Source organism: Erinaceus europaeus, chromosome 19, assembly GCF_950295315.1.
Source record: "Erinaceus europaeus chromosome 19, mEriEur2.1, whole genome shotgun sequence".
NCBI lineage: Eukaryota > Metazoa > Chordata > Mammalia > Eulipotyphla > Erinaceidae > Erinaceus > Erinaceus europaeus.
This window is the reverse complement of record NC_080180.1, coordinates 44,520,533-44,540,823: the sequence shown is the minus strand read 5'-3', so window position 1 is coordinate 44,540,823 and position 20,291 is coordinate 44,520,533. Positions and strand designations below refer to the sequence as shown.

At 43.8% G+C, this 20,291-nt stretch overlaps 1 protein-coding gene across 5 annotated transcripts in view; it reads left to right on the top strand.

Moving 5' to 3' along the window:
• The window catches only part of FNIP2 (folliculin interacting protein 2), a 152,861-nt gene that overhangs the window by 110,403 nt on the left and 22,167 nt on the right, over positions 1-20,291 (top strand). For all 5 annotated transcript variants that reach the window (XM_060178894.1, XM_060178891.1, XM_060178892.1 and 2 more), the window contains 4 exons: positions 2,640-2,786; positions 2,907-3,076; positions 10,663-12,016; positions 13,624-13,780. In XM_060178894.1, the coding sequence (XP_060034877.1) occupies positions 2,640-2,786; positions 2,907-3,076; positions 10,663-12,016; positions 13,624-13,780 (1,828 nt within the window). The remainder of the gene's footprint in view (positions 1-2,639; positions 2,787-2,906; positions 3,077-10,662; positions 12,017-13,623; positions 13,781-20,291) is intronic.

Below are 20,291 nucleotides of genomic sequence, written 5' to 3'. Positions count from 1 at the left end.
TTTTTATGTGGTGGTAGGAGTTGAACCCAGGACCTCATTTATGCAAGGCATATACTCAACTGCTAAGCTGTCTCCCAACACTGAAGTCTTGCTTTTTGATGGCTCTCTAATGATTAGTGTCTTTTTTTTCTTTATTGGGGAATTAATGTTTTACATTCAACAGTAAATACAATAGTTTGTACATGCATAACATTCCCCAGTTTCCCATATAACAATACAACCCCCACTAGGTCCTCAGTCATCATTTTTTGTACCTGTATTCTTCTTTAGTTACTAGAGTTGCCTGCTACTATGCTGTGGTCAGAATAGAAGCTGATTGTACTGAAAAATCTGGAAAGTAGTGTAACGAAAGCATCAGAGGACTGGGAGATAGTTCACCTGCTAGAGTGCACACTTTAACATACACAAGGATCTAGGTTTTACCCCCAGCCACCACATGGCTATACCATGCAAAAGGAAGTTTCCTGAACTATGGAATGGTCTCTGTCTCTCACCCTCTTACCTAGGGGAGATAATTGGAATGCCAGGAGTGGTAGAATCTCATTGGCCTAAAGCCCCAACAGCAAAAAGAAACACTGTTTTAGAACTTGCAGACAAGATATCGCACCTGGATAGTATGACTGCTTGGTCATGTATTTGACTCAAGTTCAAGTCCAGTGCCTCCACATGTGTGTACTTGAGCATGTACACACATACACGAAAAGCTCTGGTGCCGTGATATCTTTCCTTCTTGGTTCCTACCTCTCTGTCTCTCTGGGGGAAAAAAAAAGTCAGCTGAGAGTGTTAAAGCCCTGGCAGATGACAAGAAATATATACATTTACTTTTTTTTTTTTTTTTTTTGCCTCCAGGGTTATTGCTGGGGCTCGGTGCCTGCACCATGAATCCACTGCTCCTGGAGGCCACTTTTATTTTTTTCCTTTTTGTTGCATTTGTTGTATTGTATCGTTGTTGTGGTTATCATCATTCTTGTTATTGTTGTTGGATAGGATAGAGAGAAATGGAGAGGAGGGGAAGACAGAGGGGGAGAGAAAGACATCTGCAGACCTGCTTCACTGCAAGTGAAGCGACCCCCCTACAGGTGGGAGCCGGGAGCTCGAACTGGGATCCTCACGCCGGTCCCTGCACTTTGCACCATGTGTACTTAACCTGCTGCACTACTTTTTTTTTTTGCCTCCGGGGTTATTGCTGGGGCTCAGTGCCTGCACTACAAATCCACTGCTCCTGTGGCCATTTATTTATTTATTTGGATAGGACAGAGAGAAATTGAGAGAGGAGGGGAAGATAGAAGGGAGAGAGAAGGATAGGCACCTGCAGACCTGCTTCACCACTTGTGAAGTGACCCCTCTGCAGGTGGGGAGCTGGGGGAGGGGGGCTCGAACTGGGTTCTTTGCACATGTCTTTGTGCTTTGTACTGTGTGCGCTGAACCTGGTGTGCCACCACTCAGCTGCCTACATCAACTTTTTAGAGATTAAAAATCTGATAAAAAAAAAAAAAAAAAAGAAAGTCTCACTATACATGCAGATCTTATTATTAAACTCCTCTCCCAAACTCTGTGGAAATGATGTCCAAGTAAAGTACCAACATTTAAACATTTAGAGACCTTAGATTTTAAGAACAGAATCCCAGTTTACTGTGACCTAACTTAGCAACCTAAATCAGCAGACACTCAGTTCTTGGCCAAGGGGGAGCTCTGTGGTCTCTTGGTTCTATGTGTATAGCTGGAAAATGATGTTAGAGTATGTCTCATCTATCTTTATTTGGGAACCAGGCTATGTTTGAGATTCAGAGATGCCAGTAGAGAGCCTGAGCTGTTAGTGGGCTTTTTGTAGGCTGGTATAGAGCCCTGGGCAAAAGACAGTAGGAAATTGGCATCCTCACCCTGACTTTGTCATTAAGTATCTGTATGTCTTATACAAGTAATTTAATTCCTCTAGGCCTCAGTTTCCTTACCTGTAAAATGGTAGCACCAGACTAGCTAATTTCTCTAGCAGCTTATATTTTAAGGGTAGGATTTCACTGACTCCTAGTTTTTAAAACTTAGTGTATGGTATAATGAGGAACTGTTTATGTTGTTCTTTCAGAATAAAGAGGGACTTTGAGAACGAAAGCACTAACCAGAAATTAAGAGAGTTAAATGAACTCTGATCACGTTTTCAATACAGCATACCCCTTTCTCTTCCTTTATTGCTATTATAAAATGTGCTTTCTTCCTCCCAATAAAGGCTCATCTTCCTGGGAAAAAAAAGTGCTTAAATCTCCCAACATAAGGTATTATGAAAAAAAAAAAATGGTTTCAAAATGAATGTTTCATGTCAAGGACTGACATAATTTTTATGTAAAGGGACTTTGTCACAGCTGCTCAAATTTGCTGTTTTGCAAAAACTGTGGAACACTATGTAAATGACTTAAGCATGCCTATTTCCAGTAAAACCTTATTTACAAAGATGATGACAGATTTATCCTGTGGGTGCTAGTTTGTTGACCCTTATTTTGTTTATTGCCTGAGTCCCTTAAGGATCATATAGATCTAGTTTATTGTTTTCTTTTATTCATTATTCCTTTTTTTTTTTCCATTACAAAGATCTTTCCAAAAATATTTGTGACCATTCTGTGTATCCTTCTATTTCTCTCCTGCAGAAGGACTATCTGGAACTTATACTCTGTTCCAAGGATAGCTGAACCTGTTTGGCTCACCATGATGTCCAGTACTTCAGAAAAAACCCAGCTCTGCCAGCGCTTTCTCAAGGAGTTTACACTTCTCATAGAACAGATCAACAAAAATCAGTAAGCGTCAGCTCTGCAGCCTCCTGTGCAGATTCTGGGGCTGGTGTGTTATGTATGCTGCGTAGGACAAGCCTCTAGCTGCACTGACTCATCCGGGTACATTTCTTCCATTTCTCCAAGGTTTTTTGCTGCCTTACTGACTGCAGTGTTAACCTACCACCTGGCCTGGGTGCCGACTGTCATGCCTGTGGATCACCCTCCCATTAAAGCTTTCTCCGAGAAACGCACCTCTCAGTCCGTGAACATGCTAGCAAAGACGCATCCCTACAATCCTCTCTGGGCACAGTTGGGTGAGTAACCTGAGCTAAAGATCCAGAACCTAGATGGAATGGGATTGGGGGGGGGGGGTGTTGGCATGTTTAGGTCATCTTGGCCATCAAACCCAGCAACGCTGGGGATGGCATTCACTGAACATGTGGAAAATACAAGGACAGATTCTAATTGGAAGGTTGCCATCTTGTTCTCCTTCCTCCATATAGCACCTCATTCCACTCTGCACACTGAATTGTCTCCCACCATGTTCTCTCACACCATAGCTACAGTTCACCGTAGAAAAACATTTCTTAACTTTGCCCTTATCAGCATTCTGGAACAAGTGATTGTTTGTTGTGTGGGAGGTGGGTGGTTCTGAGTGTCTGGCAGCATTCCTGCCTCTCTTCAGCTGTCAGTGAAAACCGTCCTCTTAAAAGTGTGACATCTAACCTGGTGTCCTGGGAGTGGGGAAACAAGATACCCTTTGCTGAGAACCCAGAAGGTAACTAAATAGGAGAAAGAGAAAAGCAAAAAAGAAAGCAAGATCTTGTGATTTCACAACCTTGTCATTCCCTACACTATTTTCTTGCCATTAGTCAGTGGCTTTTATTGCCACTGAGCTCTGTGTGGGAATCTAATAGTTGGGCATCTAGAGGTTGGGACTTTGAGGCCAAAGCTGTATATCTAGTTTCCTGTGGAGGACTCCTGTGCTCACAAACTCTCATTTACTCAACATTTAGAGTGAGAAAGTATTACACACACACACACACTCTCTCTCTCTCTCACTCTGTTCCAGTCTCTATGGAGACACTAGGGTTGTGGAGCTGAGTAACCTTGCCTAAAGGAGAAAACAGAACTATATACATGTAATTTCAGAACACCAAAGTACTCCCTTAATAGAATGCTTTTGATAGAAAAGTGTACAGAAAGGTTAAGATAGAGCCAGGAGATTCAAGACTAGTATCAGATACATAAGCAGATTGCATAGATCAAATTCAGTCTCCATGGGCAAGCAGTCAGCTTCTCTGTGCCTCACTTTCTTTATCTGTAAAATGGGGTGAAAATAGTTCTTAGTTGCTACTGGAATTAAGTCAGTTGTATAGAACTATAGGATGAATCCTCAATGGACTGTAGTCTATTGTAGTAGATTTGGGGACTCAGAAGGGGGAAGGGAAGAACACTTAGGGAGGTTGGCGCTCTTGATCCCTATGTTGGGACAGAATGACTGTTTGAAGGAGGGAACAATGTACCAGCCCTAATTTGGAGGAAATATGGGGATGTACCCTTATGACAGTATCAGTCCTGTAAATCAACATTCCCTCAATAAAATGATACTGAAGTTGAAAAAAAAAATACACTTTCTATATATGCCACTGAGGAGACTACAGGTCCCAGGTGATGGAGAGGGGAACAGAAGGGACTTTCAAGGAATGCTGACTTGAATTCATGCTAAAATAAAATTTTTCAGAAAAAAAAAAGTATGATCTGGGTGGGGGGGAAGATAGCATAATGGTTATACAAAGAAATTCTCATGCCCAAAGCTCCTAGGTCCCAGCTTCAATTCCCCGAACTACCATAAATAAGCCAGAGCTGATCAGTGGTCTGGTTAAAAACAAAAGCATGAGCTGAGAAAAGCATCTGATAGCATATGGTGCAGTAGCAGTGATGGAGACAGACGGTCTGCCAGAGACTGTTTGAAGTGATTGTACATCTGTAGAGTCATCGTATTCTCATGCCAAACCTCTGTTATCCTTACTTCACAGAGAATAAAGATGTCTTGCCTTTGTGCCCTGACTCATGAAATGCAAGAAGTATAAAAAAAGTTATGTATCTCATGATTGGGGGGGGGGTAATTGGTGCATGTATTTTTTTAAAAAAATATATCTATTTCTTTTTTTTTAATTATCTTTATTGGATAGAGATACCCAGAAATCAAGAGGGTAGGGGAGATAGGGAGAGAGACAGAGAGACACCTGCAGTCAAGCTTCACCACTTGCAAAGCTTTCCTTCTGCAGGTGGGGACCAGGGGCTCAAACCTGGGTTCTTGAGGACTGCAATATGTGTGCTCAACCAGGTGTGCTACCACCCGGTTCCTATTTATTTCTTTCCTTTTCTTTTCTTTTCTTTTCTTTTCTTTTCTTTTCTTTTCTTTCTTTCTTTCTTTTTTTTTTTTTTCTTTACCAGAGCATTGTTCAGCTCTGGCTATGGTGGTGTGGGGGATTGAACCTGGGACTTTGGAGCCTCAGGCATGAGAGTCTGTTTGCATAACCATTATGCTGTCTACCCTCCACTATTTATGTCCTTTTTTAAAAAACATTTATTCCCTTTTGTCGCCCTTGTTTTAGTTATCTTCGTTGTTATTGATGTCGTCGTTGTTGGATATGACAGAGAGAAATGGAAAGAGGAAGGGAAGACAGAGAGGGAGAGAGAAAGATAAGACACCTGCAGACCTGCTTCACCGATTATGAAGCGACCCCCCCCCCATGGGTGGGGAGCCGGGGGCTCGAACCAGGATCCTTATGCAGGTCCTTGCACTTTGTGGCCACGTGCGCTTAACCCACTGTGCTACCGCCCAACTCCCCCCAAAATATATTTCTTATGAGAGACAGAGTCCGGTATACTAACATGAGCAGTACTGAGGATCAAACCCAGGGCCTCACAATGCAAGTCCTGCACTCTACCTACTGAGCCACCTCCCAGCAGCAATAGGTATATGTGAAATAAGCTAACTAAAGAATTTTGGAGTGTTAGCAGTGGATTTAATACAAGTGATACCAGTACTGTACTCAGAAAACAACGCAGAGCATGCTTAACTCACTCCGGGGTGACAGCATTGCTGTTCTTGTTGTGGAACAATAATCTTGAAAAATGGAGTGGTATCATTAAGTGAAGGGGGCTAGAATTAAGAGAACATGGTGTTTCATGCTGTCAGGTCACCCATTAAAAAAAAAACAATGCTAATTAAGTAATGTGTATTTAGTTAGACAAATGTATTTTTAATTAGACACGTTTCTCATCTGAAAGTTAACTAAATGAGAGCCATTAATTCCCTGTGTTCAGGATGCCAAAGCCAAGTCCCTTCCTAGGAGCCCACCGTCATTGTCAAAGGAGATTGTATATCATCAAAAGTCTCCTGCAGACAATCAAGTCTGACTGTTGACAGACACGTCGGCAGTGGATGCTGAGGCCCTAGTCACAGAGATATATGGCAGTTTTATACATCGCAATGCGAATGGCTGTTGAGTTTCCTTGAGGGAGGGGAAGAGGGAGAGAGGAAGGGCGGAAGGGAAGGGAGGAAAGAGAAAGAAAGGGGAAGACACTAAGCACTGTAACCTCTCCCTGGTGCTTTCTGCCCTATTCCTGTGTAATGCGGAGGCTTAAACCCTGGGCTTCACGCCTAACAGGCCATGTGAATGAACCATCTCCAGGAGTTTCTTTTCTTTTCTTTTTTATTTTTTTATTTATAAAAAGGAAACATTGACAAAACCATAGGATGAGGGGTACAGCTTCGCACAGTTCCCACCACCAGACCTCTGTATACCATTCCCCTCCACTGATAGCTTTCCTATTCTTTACCCCTCTGGGAGTATGGACCCAAGATCATTGTGGGATGCAGAAGGTTGAAGGACTGGCTTCTGTAATTTAATACAGCAAATCAAGAGTCTTCAGGAATTTGACAGAGGCGGCACCTGCCTCCGATCACTATCATTTCTGTTAAATATTTGCCAAATCCCAGTAAACAAGAAAATTAAAATTGCTGGGAAAATAGTGATGCAGATGAAATTCCAGTCTGGTTTCCTAAGAAAATACAACAATTCTATCTTGAATTCTTTCAAAGGCTGATCTGAGAGCTTGCATAGACAGGTAGCAGGGCTGTGCCCACTTCTTAAAATTCCCAGGGAGGGGAGGGGAGAAGCTGCTGGAAGCAGTCAACCCTGGAGCCCTCCCACACTTGCGACCCTTCTCACACCTGCAGGAGGATTTTTCCAAACTGTGGCTCACCACCCATCAGAGGTGGTGGAAGCTATTTAGTGGGTCACATGCAACAGAACAAGAAACATCAGAGTGACACCTTTTTCAGATATTTTAGAATATAGTAGAATTATGCTGCAAATCAGTGTGTGTGTGGGGGCGGGGGAAGGATGAGAAAATTCTGCCTGTTCAGAAATTTAGTTATTAGCCCACATTTAAATAATTCAAAGCCAAACAGTATTTCAAAAAAAAAAATCCTGGAAAACAGTTTGAAGTAAATGATAATACAGATAGAGAAATTGTATCTGTGGTGCTAGGGAGACCTTCATAGCATTTATATCCATGAAATGATATATGAAGGTATTTTAAGTCAGCTTCCTTTCTTTTTTTAAAAAATTTTATTATCTTTATTTATTTATTGGACAGAGACAGCCAGAAATTGAGAGGGGAGGGAGAGAGAGACACGGGGGAGAGAGAGACACACACACATTCTGAGAGCTTGCAAAGACAAGTATCATGGCTGTGTCCACTTCTTAGCATTCCCGGGGAGGGGAGGGGAAACCCTGCTTCACCACTTGCAAAGCTTTTCCCCTGTAGGTGAGGACCGGGGACTTGAACCTGGGTCCTTGAACATTGTGCGCTCAACCAGGTGCGCCACCACCTGGCCCTGAACTTCCTTTCTTTTCCTTGTCTGCTTTCTTCCCCCATTTCCATATCCCTCACTTTTCTCGATTTACCACCTCTCTGTATAGTACTACTGAAATTACCTCAGCTTCTCACCTCAACTCTCTCTTCCTCCTGTCTTTACTCTTTCTCCCTTTCCTAGTTTCTGTCTCTGTCTCTTCTCACTATGTTCTGATGTGTTTTTGTTTTCCTTCTCTTCCTCTTCTTTTTTTTTTTAAAAAAGATTTTAAAAATATTTATTTATTCCCTTTTATTGCCCTTGTTGTTTTATTGTTGTAGTTGTTATTGTTGTTGTTGTTATTGATGCCGTTGTTGTTGGATAGGACAGAGAGAAATGGAGAGAAGAGGGGGAGAGAAAGACAGACACCTGCAGACCTGCTTCACCACTTGTGAAGCAACTCCCCTGCGGGGGGGGGGGGCCTCAAACCAGGATCCTTATGCCAGTCCTTACACTTTGTGCCACCTGCACTTAACCCGCTGCACTACCGCCCGACTCCCCCTCTGCCTTTCTTAAAAAAAAGAAAGAAAATGTGTTTACTTTTAATGGGAGAGATGAAGAGAGAAGGACCAGAACACTGCCCTGCTCTGGCTTATGGCGGTGCTGGGAACTGAACCTGGGACCTCAGAACCTTAAGCCTGAGAGTCTTTTGCATAACCATTATGCTGTCTCCTCAACCCTGTTTGCTTTTCTCCATATTTCACTTTCTCTGCTTCATCAGTCCAGCACTCAAATATCACTTTCAAGTTCAACGTCCAGCGGATCTTTAATAGTGAAGCTACTCTATTTTAGTGGTGTATTGTTGATGTAGATTGGCCTGAAATGATGGAGTTATTTATCTCTGTACATAATATACTCTCATTACTTTACATAGTTTGAAGTATAAATTCTATTTTTAATAGTCTTCTTTTTACTTTGTCTCTTTTTTGCCTTAGTTATTCAAATCTACAGTGCCAAAACTTAAATATATATATGAAGAACATTGTGGTCTGGGAGGTGGCGCAGTGGATGGGGCTTTGGACTCTAAAGCATGGAGTCCTGAGTTCAATTCCTGGTAGCACATGTACCAGAGTGATGTCTGGTTCTTTCTCTGTCTCCTATCATTTCTCATGAATAAATAAATAAGCTCTTAAAAAAGAAGAAGAAGAAGAAAAAAAAAAAGAACATTGTCACTCAGTGTGGCCTTTTTCTCTGTGTAATTTTTATACCAGATTTCAGATGTGTAACACTTATCTTCTTTATTAACATTGAGACTGATTTAACAAAAATGCCCCCACAAATTCCTGAAATGACTGTAATATCCTGTAGCAGCGTGCAGATGTAATCGTAGGGAAGTCATAGCAATAAACCCTTTAGTCAAGAAAGTTCTCTCAAACAAAAGTACTTGTCCTAGCACTCAGTATTCATTTGCATTCTTGGATGATAGCTCAGTGGGTTGCAAAAGCAGCAGAGATAAGGTTCTATTAGCCTGTAAGCCAGTCTTTTTATAGAGGATTGCCGGATGTCATCTCTGCCCCGCCCTTAAGTGTTCTTAGTAGCAATAGCCTTCACTGAGGAATAATTTTCAGAAGAGACACTACCTGATGGCTCCCAGGGAAAGGATTTTCTACTGCTTTTCATAGCTAATGCTCTCTCTCCTGTAAATAAGACAGATTGATTTTCATGATAATGAGAAAGAGAGAGACCAAAGTATCACTCAGCTCTGGCTTACAGTGATACCTGGGATTGAACCTTGGCCCTCTGGGATCTCAGGCATGCAAATCCTATGCTTTAGCAAGTTGAGCTGCCTTCCTTTTCCCTCTGTTTTACTCTATGGTTTTAATTCGTCTTATTTAGTATACACCTTTATAAATGTCTTTCCTCCTCTCTCTCGATGCATCCTCAGATGGCTTCCCACTTCCTGAATTCTTGTTTATGGCTCGCACCATGTACCACCTCCCATCTATTTAGCATCTTTACAAGTTTTGATTTTTCCCCCCCAGCTTTCTGATGATTCTAATAGTTGCTAACCCAGAGTTGTTCTGTACAAAGATAGAAACAAGGTGACATATGTAAAACACTTAGCACTGTGCCCACCCAGTCAATAAATGTTAGTTTCTGTTGTCACTGTTAATGTTTTTGTCAAAGTATTACCAACATCAAAGTTATCAAATGAAATGGTGAGATTATCAAATGTAATTTTAACAGGCATTTGACAGCTGCTTTTGGTGAAAGGCTTATTCTGCTGGAGTGGGTGACACACTGCCCTTCTTCCACCTTTTAAGCTAAGTGTTTATGGACCATTAACCATTTTGTAATCAGCTTGTCAGGAGATAACCTACAGGGTGTGTGTGTGTGTGTGTGTGTGTGTGTGTGTGTGTGTGTGTGTGTGTGTGTGTGTTTCCAGTAGAATGTTCATGTGAACCCATAGAAAGAACGCAGATTCATTATTCAAAATGAAGTGATTTTCTTCCTGTTAATCAAAATAGATTCCACTCCAAGTGTGTGTGTGTGTCTAGTAAAATAATTCCAAGCAGGCCTCTCATTAAGTATTTTGAATTAATTCATACCACTTCCGCTCAGGGATCCCTACATTTAAATTTCATCTCAAGGCCTATTGTCCTGGGATTTTTCTAAAAAATACATTGTATTTTTGAAGGGAGAGTGTTTGATTTGGTTCCACATTCAAGGCTTTAGCCTTCCTTGGGGAAGCAGGAGCTGACTGGCCCAGTGGGCTGTGTAGGGAGCTTTAATTAATACAGTGAAAGACTGGGCACCTGATTCCCAGAGGAGTGGACCCCAGCCTATGCCAGGCCTCTCTTACAAACTCCCCACTCTAGAGGCAAAACTATAAAAGCACAGTTGCGACTAGGAGTTACCGCTTAGCTTCCACAAGGCATATGAAGAAGCTATTCTAGTTTGGGAATACAATTCATCTGCTTTGCTCCTATAAAGGCTGACACATCCATGCTGTGCCTGCTTTGTCTATAGGTGATCTTTATGGCGCCATCGGCTCCCCAGTGAGGCTGACTCGCACTGTGGTGGTAGGGAAACAGAAGGATTTGGTACAGCGCATACTTTATGTCCTGACCTACTTTCTCCGCTGCTCTGAGCTGCAAGAGAACCAGCTGAGTTGGAGCGGGAATCACGGGGAAGGTGAACAAGTGTTAAACGGGAGCAAGATCACCACAGCCTTGGAGAAGGGGGAGGTGGAGGAGTCTGAGTATGTGGTGGTGACAGTGAGAAGCGAGCCTGCTCTCCTTCCCCCCATCCTGCCGCCCTCAACCCCCACAGCTGAGGGGAGGGGCCTCAAACCTGAGGGGCTGCTTGGGACCCCAGAGGGCCCTGACCTTATAGACTTGGGCCCCAAACCTGACAAAGAAGGAAGCAGGAGGCCAGAACAGAACTCTGAGGCCTGCAGCTTGGGGTTTCAGGAGCCAGCACTGACCAGCTCATGGAAATGTCAGGGGGACACGTTTTGTGAGGAAGAAGAAAGCTTGAGAGAGACAAGCGAATATAACTGTTCAAGAGTCTCCAGCTGTGAAGCCCTGGGGGTGACAGTGAATGGTGGCCAGCAGACTGTCACTGTCAGTGAGGAATCCAAAGGGGAGACGCCAAAAACATCTCCAGACCAGGCAGTGGCCTGGCCTTGCCCTGACAGATTTTCCCGGGACCAGCCTTCCTTGGAAAAGGTCACTTTCCAGATTGGAAGCTCCGTGTCTCCAGAGTCTGACTTTGAAAGCCGTACAAGGAAGATGGAGGAGCGGCTGCAGGCCTGCAGACAGCGTCCTGGGCTAGCTGGGCCCTCAGCTGTGGTCAGCATGGTTGCTGACCCAGCTCAGGACCAGCAAGCCTCCAGGTGTTCCATCACACAGGGATCCCAAAACAGTGGCCTCTGTCCCCGGACTCAGTCTCCTGAAGGGGATGATGGTAACTCTGACAGGGGTTTTGCTGAGGACAGAGGCATCAGAACTGAGGCAGCAGATGTTGCATCTGGGCAGGCCTGTAGGTTGTCCTTGAATGACAGCGCGGCAGGAGTGGGACAGAGACCACCGGAGGACCCTGGAGGTTTGCATTTGAAGGCTGTAGAGGAACAGCTGATGGAGCCTGTTCCAAACAGGTGTGTCCAGCAGGACTTTGGTCTCTCAGTGGCTGCACATGTCCCCTGTGGGGATGCCCACAGAAAGGCTGACTTCAGGGTTGAGAGAGACATTCCCAGGAATGAAAGCTCGGATAGCGCTCTTGGTGACAGTGACGATGATGCCTGTGCTTCCACTGCGCTGCACCCAGGTCACAGTGGGGACCAGGCTGAAGAGGCTGAGGAAGTGGAGCTGCCGTTGCCCAGGTAACTAGCATTGGCAGGCTGCGAAGGAGGGGAACAGGCTTCAAATACCAGTTCCTCTCTTTTTGCTGAGCCAAGGTCTCACACATGCAGTTTCACTGCTCTGAGATACTTTTACTTACATTTGAATCACTGGATACAGAGCAAAGTAGAGACACCACAGTGCTGGAGCTTCCCGTGGTGCTGTAGCACTGCCCATGTGGTACAAGGACTCTTACCTGGACCACATGCATGGCACATACCCTATCCAGTGGGCTCTTGTTCCTGCCCCAAATACCAGTTTCTTCATCCCCAAAGTGACGTCAGCTACTGTTGATTGTTTCATACATGATGTTGTTTGATCTCAAGGTATTAGAAATGTCAGTCAGGGACCAGGCAGTGGTGCATCTTGGAGAGCATACATATTGCCCTGCACAAGGAGCTGGCTTCAAGCCCCCAATCTACCTGTGGGTGGGTGTGGAGGGCTTTACAAGTAGAGAAGTGGTGCTACAGATGTCTCTCTCTCTTTAGCTCTCCCTAGCTCCCCTTCCCCTCTCAGTCTCTCTGCCTCTGTCCAATAAATAAATAAAAATAAAATGTTTCACAAAGTAAAATTAAGGGCTAGGAAGACAGAGATAGCATAGTGGTTATGCAAAAAGACTCTCATGCCTGAGGCCCTAAGGCCCCGGGTTCAATCCCCAGCACCACCATAAGCTAGAGCTGTGCAGTGTTCTGGTTTCTCTGTATATGTATGTTTCCTCCTCTCCCGCTCCCTCTCCCACTCCCTCTCCCTTCCTCGCTCCCTCTCTCATTAAAATAAAAGATTCAAAAGGAAAAAAGTAAAATTAAAACAATTTTAGAGGTGGGGCACAATGGATAAAACATCGGGCCCTAGAGCATGAAAATTTAAATGTCCTTAAAACCAGACAGACAGTATCCAGACCTGCCCTTTGTACGTTTACTCTGTTGCAAGGAAGCTAGCTAGTGGTTGTCTTAAAATTCTTGTGAGATTCTGGGGGACTTTAAAGAGAGGGGTGGGACAGGAGTTAGAGTCCTGTTGTCCATCCTCATGGCGCTTTGTGGCTGGCAGCAGATGCTGTGCCTGAGAGGCAGTGGATCACACCCGCTGGTGGGGGGCCCCCCCTCTCCTGGCAAGGAGCAGCGGGAAATGGCTGGGAAGCCACACCTCTGCCTTAACACTCCATCAACTCGATTACTCCGCCTGCCGTGACTGAACACTGTAATTAGAGACTGCTCCTCTTCTCTTCACTGTCCTGGGCAGCAAGCACCCTGTGCGGATGTGCTGAGTTTCTAAAGCGAGACTTTTGGCAAGACTCATCCCCTCCAACCTCTTAAGAGTTCCTCTTTCCTCCTTCTATTGACTCAAACAGCCTGGGAGATGTCTGCTGTTTGATAGTGAGGCACAAGAACGAATTCCAAAAACTAGGTCACCTCCCCCTTTTACTCTTAATTCTCTTTCAAGTCCTTTCCCCCACATCCCCCATGCCAGCAGATTAGTGACATGCATCACCCCCAGTCTGTTTTTCTAGTGCCATTCGGGTTTGGGTCCCAGTGGTAGTGCCAGAAGGGAGCACGGTTTCCATTACATTATGAATTCTATGGTCTTGCAGGTCTCAGAGCATCAGCAGCCCAAGCATGAGAAACTTTGGCCGCTCTCTGCTAGCAGGTTACTGCCCCACCTACATGCCAGACCTGGTGCTTCATGGGACCAGTAGCGACGAGAAGCTGAAGCAGTGCCTGCTGGCCGACCTGGTCCATACAGTGCATGTAAGTGATCCCGACTCAGAACCTGTGAGTGGCGCTATGAGGGTGACAGGTGTTTCTCCTGAAGAGGCCTATTTGTGGATACGTGGGTGGAGTTGTGGGAGTTGGTAAAACACCTGGGGAGTTAGCAGCAGTGGAAAACCGAGCACACTGGGCCTGCAAGGTGTCAGGAGCAGAAGCATGATCCCAGAGTGGTGGAGACGTGGACCTGGAAGTCGGAATTCCTGGCTGTCAATAGTGCACAGGGTGGGAGAGTCACCTCTCTGTCTCCTCCATCCTGCAAGTGCTTCTGGGCCTTCCTACTGACTAAGCCCAGCTGGGAGCCAGAGAGCAAGGTCATGTCTGGTACAGACACTGGCCTACCATCTGCATAGGTCAGCTTCCAGGGTCTGAATAGGACAGAGAAGGCCACAAAGTGGATCTGGAGGTGGGGGAGAAGGGGTCCAGTAGGCTGGGCAAACAGAATAAACAGCACGGATGGTGACAATTGTATGCTTTCGCATCGAGGACTGCTCTTCACCTAATTCTTCCTAGTTCTGAAAAATAATTCCTTCACCTGATTTCTCATTAAGTTCACTCTGATGGCTGCATGAAGGGTGACTGACTCGATGGAGATTTGCAAGTCTTACCGGAATGTTGCCTTGTGACCACCACACACTGCCGTTCTCCTGTTTGTAGCGTGACAGGAACTGAGCCCTTAAGAAACTGGTAGCATGGGGGCCGGGCGGTAGCACAGCGGGTTAAGCGCACATGGCACAAAGCACAAGGACTGGCTCAAGGATCCCGGTTCAAGCCCCCACTTTCCACCTGCAGGAGGTCGCTTCACAAGTGGTGAAGCAGGTCTGCAGGTGTCTTTCTCTTCCCCTCTCTGTCTTCCCCTCCTGTCTCGGTGTCTCTCTGTCCTGTCCAACAACAATAATAACAGTAACAATGGTAAACAAGGGGGAAAAAACAGCCTCCAGTAGCAGTGGATTCATTCTGCAGGCACCAAGCCCCAGCAATAACCCTGGAGGCAAAAAAATAAAAATTAAAAAATATTTTTAAAAAAACTGGTGTCACACTGATAGGCCTGCTTTTTCATTGAACTGCAACTGAGCAAACATGTAGGAATAGCTAGTTACTTTGCCTTGGCAAAATAGTGTACCTTGTGCAGTAGGGCAAGGCCTCATCATGTGCAGAACATGAGGATTTGGCATGTTCCCTCTCTCCTCACCCATAAGTATTTTTTGAGAGGTGGAACAGAAGACATGGGTGTTATCTTTGGCCTTGAGTATCTCCTCAGTAGAGATTGAACATCCGACTCAAGCTAATCAGACTGAAGATATTTCTGTGAAACAGGAAGAAAAGCTTGTTGTGAAATAGAAGTTGTGCTTACACACACACACACACACACACACACACACACACACACACACACACACACCATGAAAGGGAGAGACAAGATGGGGAGAGAGCGAGCTGGTGCTGGGGAAGCCAGCCCAGTGTATGTGCTTGTACCGGACATTCCTGACCCCACCCGGCTTTGTGGCGGGACACCGCCCCTCACCAGGATGTTCTGGAACAAAGCTATGAAGTTGGCTTTTGTCTCTAGAAGGAACACCATAACGTTTTATTAGCACAGTTGTCAGGAATGCTGTGTACTTCAGAACCCATATGCCAGTGACCTCACTGCATGCCACCGTCTTTCTAGTCAGTGTTCAGCCATGTCTGTGGGCTCAGAGATTTGAGAGATTCGTGAGCACTTGGTGGAATTGCAGACAAGAGTGAGGAAGAGGCCGCTCTTCCCTTTTCTGGTACCTGAAGGTTAATATCCAGATATGCAAACCAGTGAGGTTTCCCTTCTGCCCTGACGATGGTTTGATTGATCACGTTATTGGAGTTGTTTACTGGTTCCTTCTCCCATGAAGTCCAGTGTTCTGTTTCTGACAGAAGTGCCATGTTTGACATCAATATCAGCATAGCTATGCCATGTTACTCAAATGCCCTGGAACTCTCCCCTGTTAACCTATAGAGATGTATCTTCTGAGTGATAATCCCCCTTTAACTTCTCTTAAAACCTCCATTCCTGAGCTTTCTGTCTCTTCCACAGGCTGACAAGTTCCAGTTCTGGTATATTAGATCTTCTCAAGAGACTATCTTGAGCTATAATTCTTAGACCTAAAAAAAAAAAAAACCAGAATGCATGTTTCCTCTGCTTGTGCTCTTAAAGATTTCCCATACATCCTCTCCATTCCTTTCAGAAGTAGCATTTTCATCCACTAGCTGTGTTCATGTCTCTAGACCATGCATGCTCCCTGAGAGACGGAAAGTTATTAAGCATAATAACCTACGTTGTGTCAAACTGCAGGCCCATCCAGTGTGCAGCCATGCATGCGTGTTAATAGGAAATTACTAAAGGTTCATAACAGTACCTTCAGAAGTTTAATAGAGTCAGAATGTATCCAATTAGTACTAGTGGATTTTTTATTTTACTTGATGCATTCATCATAATGAATTTTGCTTTTGAAGTAGAGTCCCATTTCAGCTGCCTCTCCACTGGGATTCTGGTCGTGTGTTAAATAAAAACAGCCTTATTGTCTACTACCATTTACAAATATTTGCTGAAAAATAAATTAAGAAGGTTTTTTTGAACATTACGTTGAATTTACCACTCCATAAAGCCTAGTACTTTATTTAAATCCTTGAATATGATGCCAGAAGCAAGTGACATCCAAGAAAAGGTACATGACCAGAATTAGAGTTAAAATAATAGCTTATTGGGGAAGAACAGATTAGGACAAATTGCTTCATCATAAAACTTGCTTTCAAAAGTGAATTTTTTGGGATATTAATAATTTTCAGTGTTCATACTAGACTTCATTGAGCTTTAGTATTCATAATTGTCTTTCAAGAAAGATTTTTAATAACTGTTTAAAAGCAGTCAATTTAAGTTATTGACCTATGTTCTAGCTCTATGCATGATTGGATTGTAAAATCTGTCTTATGTAAATGTACACTTTTATAGCCATCGTGGACTAATTTGTAGAGTTTCATTTCTCACTGTGGGATGTTCTCAGATTTCCACTACTCAGAATTTCTTCTTGTACTTTTCCTTATCCTAGTCTTTTTTTTTTATGAGAAAAAGAGATATTAAACTTTACTTCATGGATTTCCATTTTATTATTGACTCTCATGTGTTAAGATTCTGGTGGTCTTTCAATATTTAAACACATGTTCTTACTTAATCCACTTTTCTGTCATTTGAACTGCTGCGCTGCTTTCTAGTGTATAGATGATACAGCTGCCTTAAATTAAGCTAAAGTAATATTTCGTTTCATTTTTGCCCTGCCACATCTAAATGTACATTCTCTCCTCTATTTTCCTTTGAGTTTAAGCAGCAAAGTAGGAGAGAGAGAGTGAGCCAGCTTTGCTCTGTACCTATGAGCTTCAAATAGCTTCTTCTCTCTCATGTCCTCTTGTCTTCCTTTATTTCCAATGGGGCAATGTCAGGGATATTCAGCAGAGGGCCGTGGAGTGTGCAGGGAGAGCACCAAAGCATCGACGGCTTAAATTCAAGTCTTAGTGCTATCACTCATTTGCTGATAGTCTTAAGTAAATCAGTGGATGTCACTCAGCCTCAGGAAAATGTAGATGAAACGCAAGCCAATGGCTAAGGCTTTGGCTTCTAGAAATAGAAAAAGGCCTGCTTTCCATCATGGTTCTCCGTTTAGTGGCTTTGTGGCCTCAGGCAAGTTTCTTTAACTTCCTAAACATCAGTTTCATCTTCTATAAGATGAACAGTGCTTATATCCTAGGTCTGGTTGGAAGACGCCGTGAGCTAATGCATATCAAGTGTTTAATACAGAGCCTGGCACTGCGTTAAACGCCCAACAGATGTTAGTTATTAAAATTATGTGCGTGAAAGCACTTTGTAGAGGAGCTTCTCAGACTATATTGATGATGAAGGAGCACCCAGACATACGTTCACCCAGCACTAAGCATATGCACTTTCCCTTGACTTATGATAACACAGGAAGACCAGGTAGCTCTAACTCTGTAGGGCAGGGCCCTCAAGACCCAAAATTATAGCATCATATTTGAATTAAAAAAAAAATTTTTTCAGGGCTTCAGACTTTTTTTTTCTTTTTCAGAATAATCAATAAAATGAGGAACAGTTGGATATAGCAGCCTCTTTCATTTAATTTTAAGAGTAGCAACAGATTGACTCCAGAAATATCATGCGGAAATCAGTAGCACAGATAAGGAGCTTTGCTAAAAGCTTGGCTGTGATATAGGCTCATGAATACCTAATCATGCCAGGCCGGGTAATCTTCCAGGAGGATTACAAAAGAGCAGCAAGTGACATCACATGAGAAATCGTTACTTAAGTAAACACAGATAGCATTAAGTGCCTCCAGTCAACAACAGCCTTAGGATCAATAGCTTTTGAAGGGAACCTCTGTGTAGGGCAGATCTGCTATTTCCAAACACCTCTTCTTGCTTTCATTTCCCTGTGTTGGATAATGACTGACAGTGCCTTCACCCATGACATCCCCCTTGTTAAAGTGAAATTGTGAGTGTGTGTGTACACACACACACATCATATATACCTGATATATGTATGAACACATGAGCAAACAATTGAGTGATAATGTTAATTAATTTCTGGGAGTTGGGCAGTAGCACAGTGGGTAAAGTACAGATGGTGCAAAGTGCAAAGATTGGAGTAAGGATCCCGGTTTGAGCCCCCGGCTCCCACCTGCAGGGGAATCGCTTCACAGGCGGAGAAGCAGGTCTGCAGGTGTGTGTCTTTCTCTCTCCCCCTCTGTCTTCTCTTCCTTTCTCCATTTCTCTCAGTCCTATCCAACAACGACAATAATAATAATAACTACAACAACAAAAAAGGGCAACAAAAGGAAATAAATAAATATTTAAAAAATACTTTTTATTGTGGTAAAAAAGTTTTTTTTTTTCATATTGACCTCTGGGTATTCACTGATTCAATCTGAAGTCTTGATGGTTCTCTCTTCTTTCTCACGATGACTGCCATCTCATATAAGTTCCCTCTAAGCTTTTTTATAAGATGGATTTATTTACTGACATATTTTGTTTGCCACCAGGATTATTGCTGGGATTTGGTACATGCACAACACAACTGTGCCTGACAGTCTTTCTTTCTTCCTCTCTTCCTTCTTTCCTTCCTTTATTTCTTTATTTTTGTCTCCAGGGTTATCGCTGGGGCTCGGTGCGGTGCCTGCACTATGAATCCACTGCACCTGGTAGCCATTTTCCCCATTTTATTGCCCTTGTTGTTGTTATTATTGTTGAATAGGACAGAGAGAAATCGAGAGAAGAGAGGAAGACAGCGGGAGAGAAAGACAGACACCTGCAGACCTGCTTCATCGCCTGTGAAGTGACTCCCCTGTAGGTGGGGAGCTGGGGGCTCGAACCGAGATCCTTCTGCCGGTCCTTGCGCTTTGCGCCATGTGTGCTTAACCCACTGCGCTACCATCTGCTCCCCTTTCTTTCAGTGTTGATTGACAATAAGACGAGGAGAGGGAGAGCGGCAGATACAAGGAGAAAAACCTGAAGCACCACATCACTCTTGAAACTTCCCTCCTGTGGATGGAGGCTAAGGGTTTTTATTTATTTATTTTTATTTATTTAAAAAAGGAGACATTAACAAAACCATAGGATAAGAGGGGTACAACTCCACACAGTTCCCACCACCAGATCTCTGTATCCCATCCCCTCCCCTGATAGCTTTCCTATTCTTTATCCCTCTGGGAGTATGGACCCAAGGTCATTGTGGGATGCAGAAGGTGGAAGGTCTGGCTTCTATAATTGCTTCCCTGCTGAACATGGGTGTTGACAGGTCGATCCATACTCCCATCCTGCCTCTCTCTTTCCATAGTAGGGTGGGTCTCTGGGGAAGCGGGACTCCAGGACACATTGGTGGGGTAGTCTATCCAGGGAAGTCTGGTCTACATCATGCTAGCATGTGGAACCTGATGGTTGAAAAGAGAGTTAACATACAAGGCCAAACAAATTGTTGAACAATCATGGACCTAACGGCTGGAATAATGAAGATGAAGTGTTGGGGGGTCCTCCATTTTGTAGATAGCTAGTAGGCATATTTTAGTTACATTTCAAAGGGCCTGTAGCTATACTAGTTTTTTTTTTTTTTTTTTTCTCTCTGAGCCTGAAATCTGATATGCAGGTGGATCCAAGATATTGTCTGGAGAGGTGATGTCATGTCTAGAAAAGGGACAGAAAGCTGGATCAGGAAAGAGAGTAGCTAATGTGGGGAAGGGGTATAAATATTGTTGATTGTAAACCCCATCAATTTGATTTGGTCTGGGACCCATATTTAGCTTAGGAGCCTTTGTGACCTCTGCATCCCTGTATATCTGAGCTCACATTCTGTGGTCATGAGTAGGAACATTCCAAGCTGCTCCAATATTGACCCATCTTCCTCAGGTGTAGCCTAGAGTATGTTGTCCATCCTCCATTTGGAGGATGGAACATTATCGTT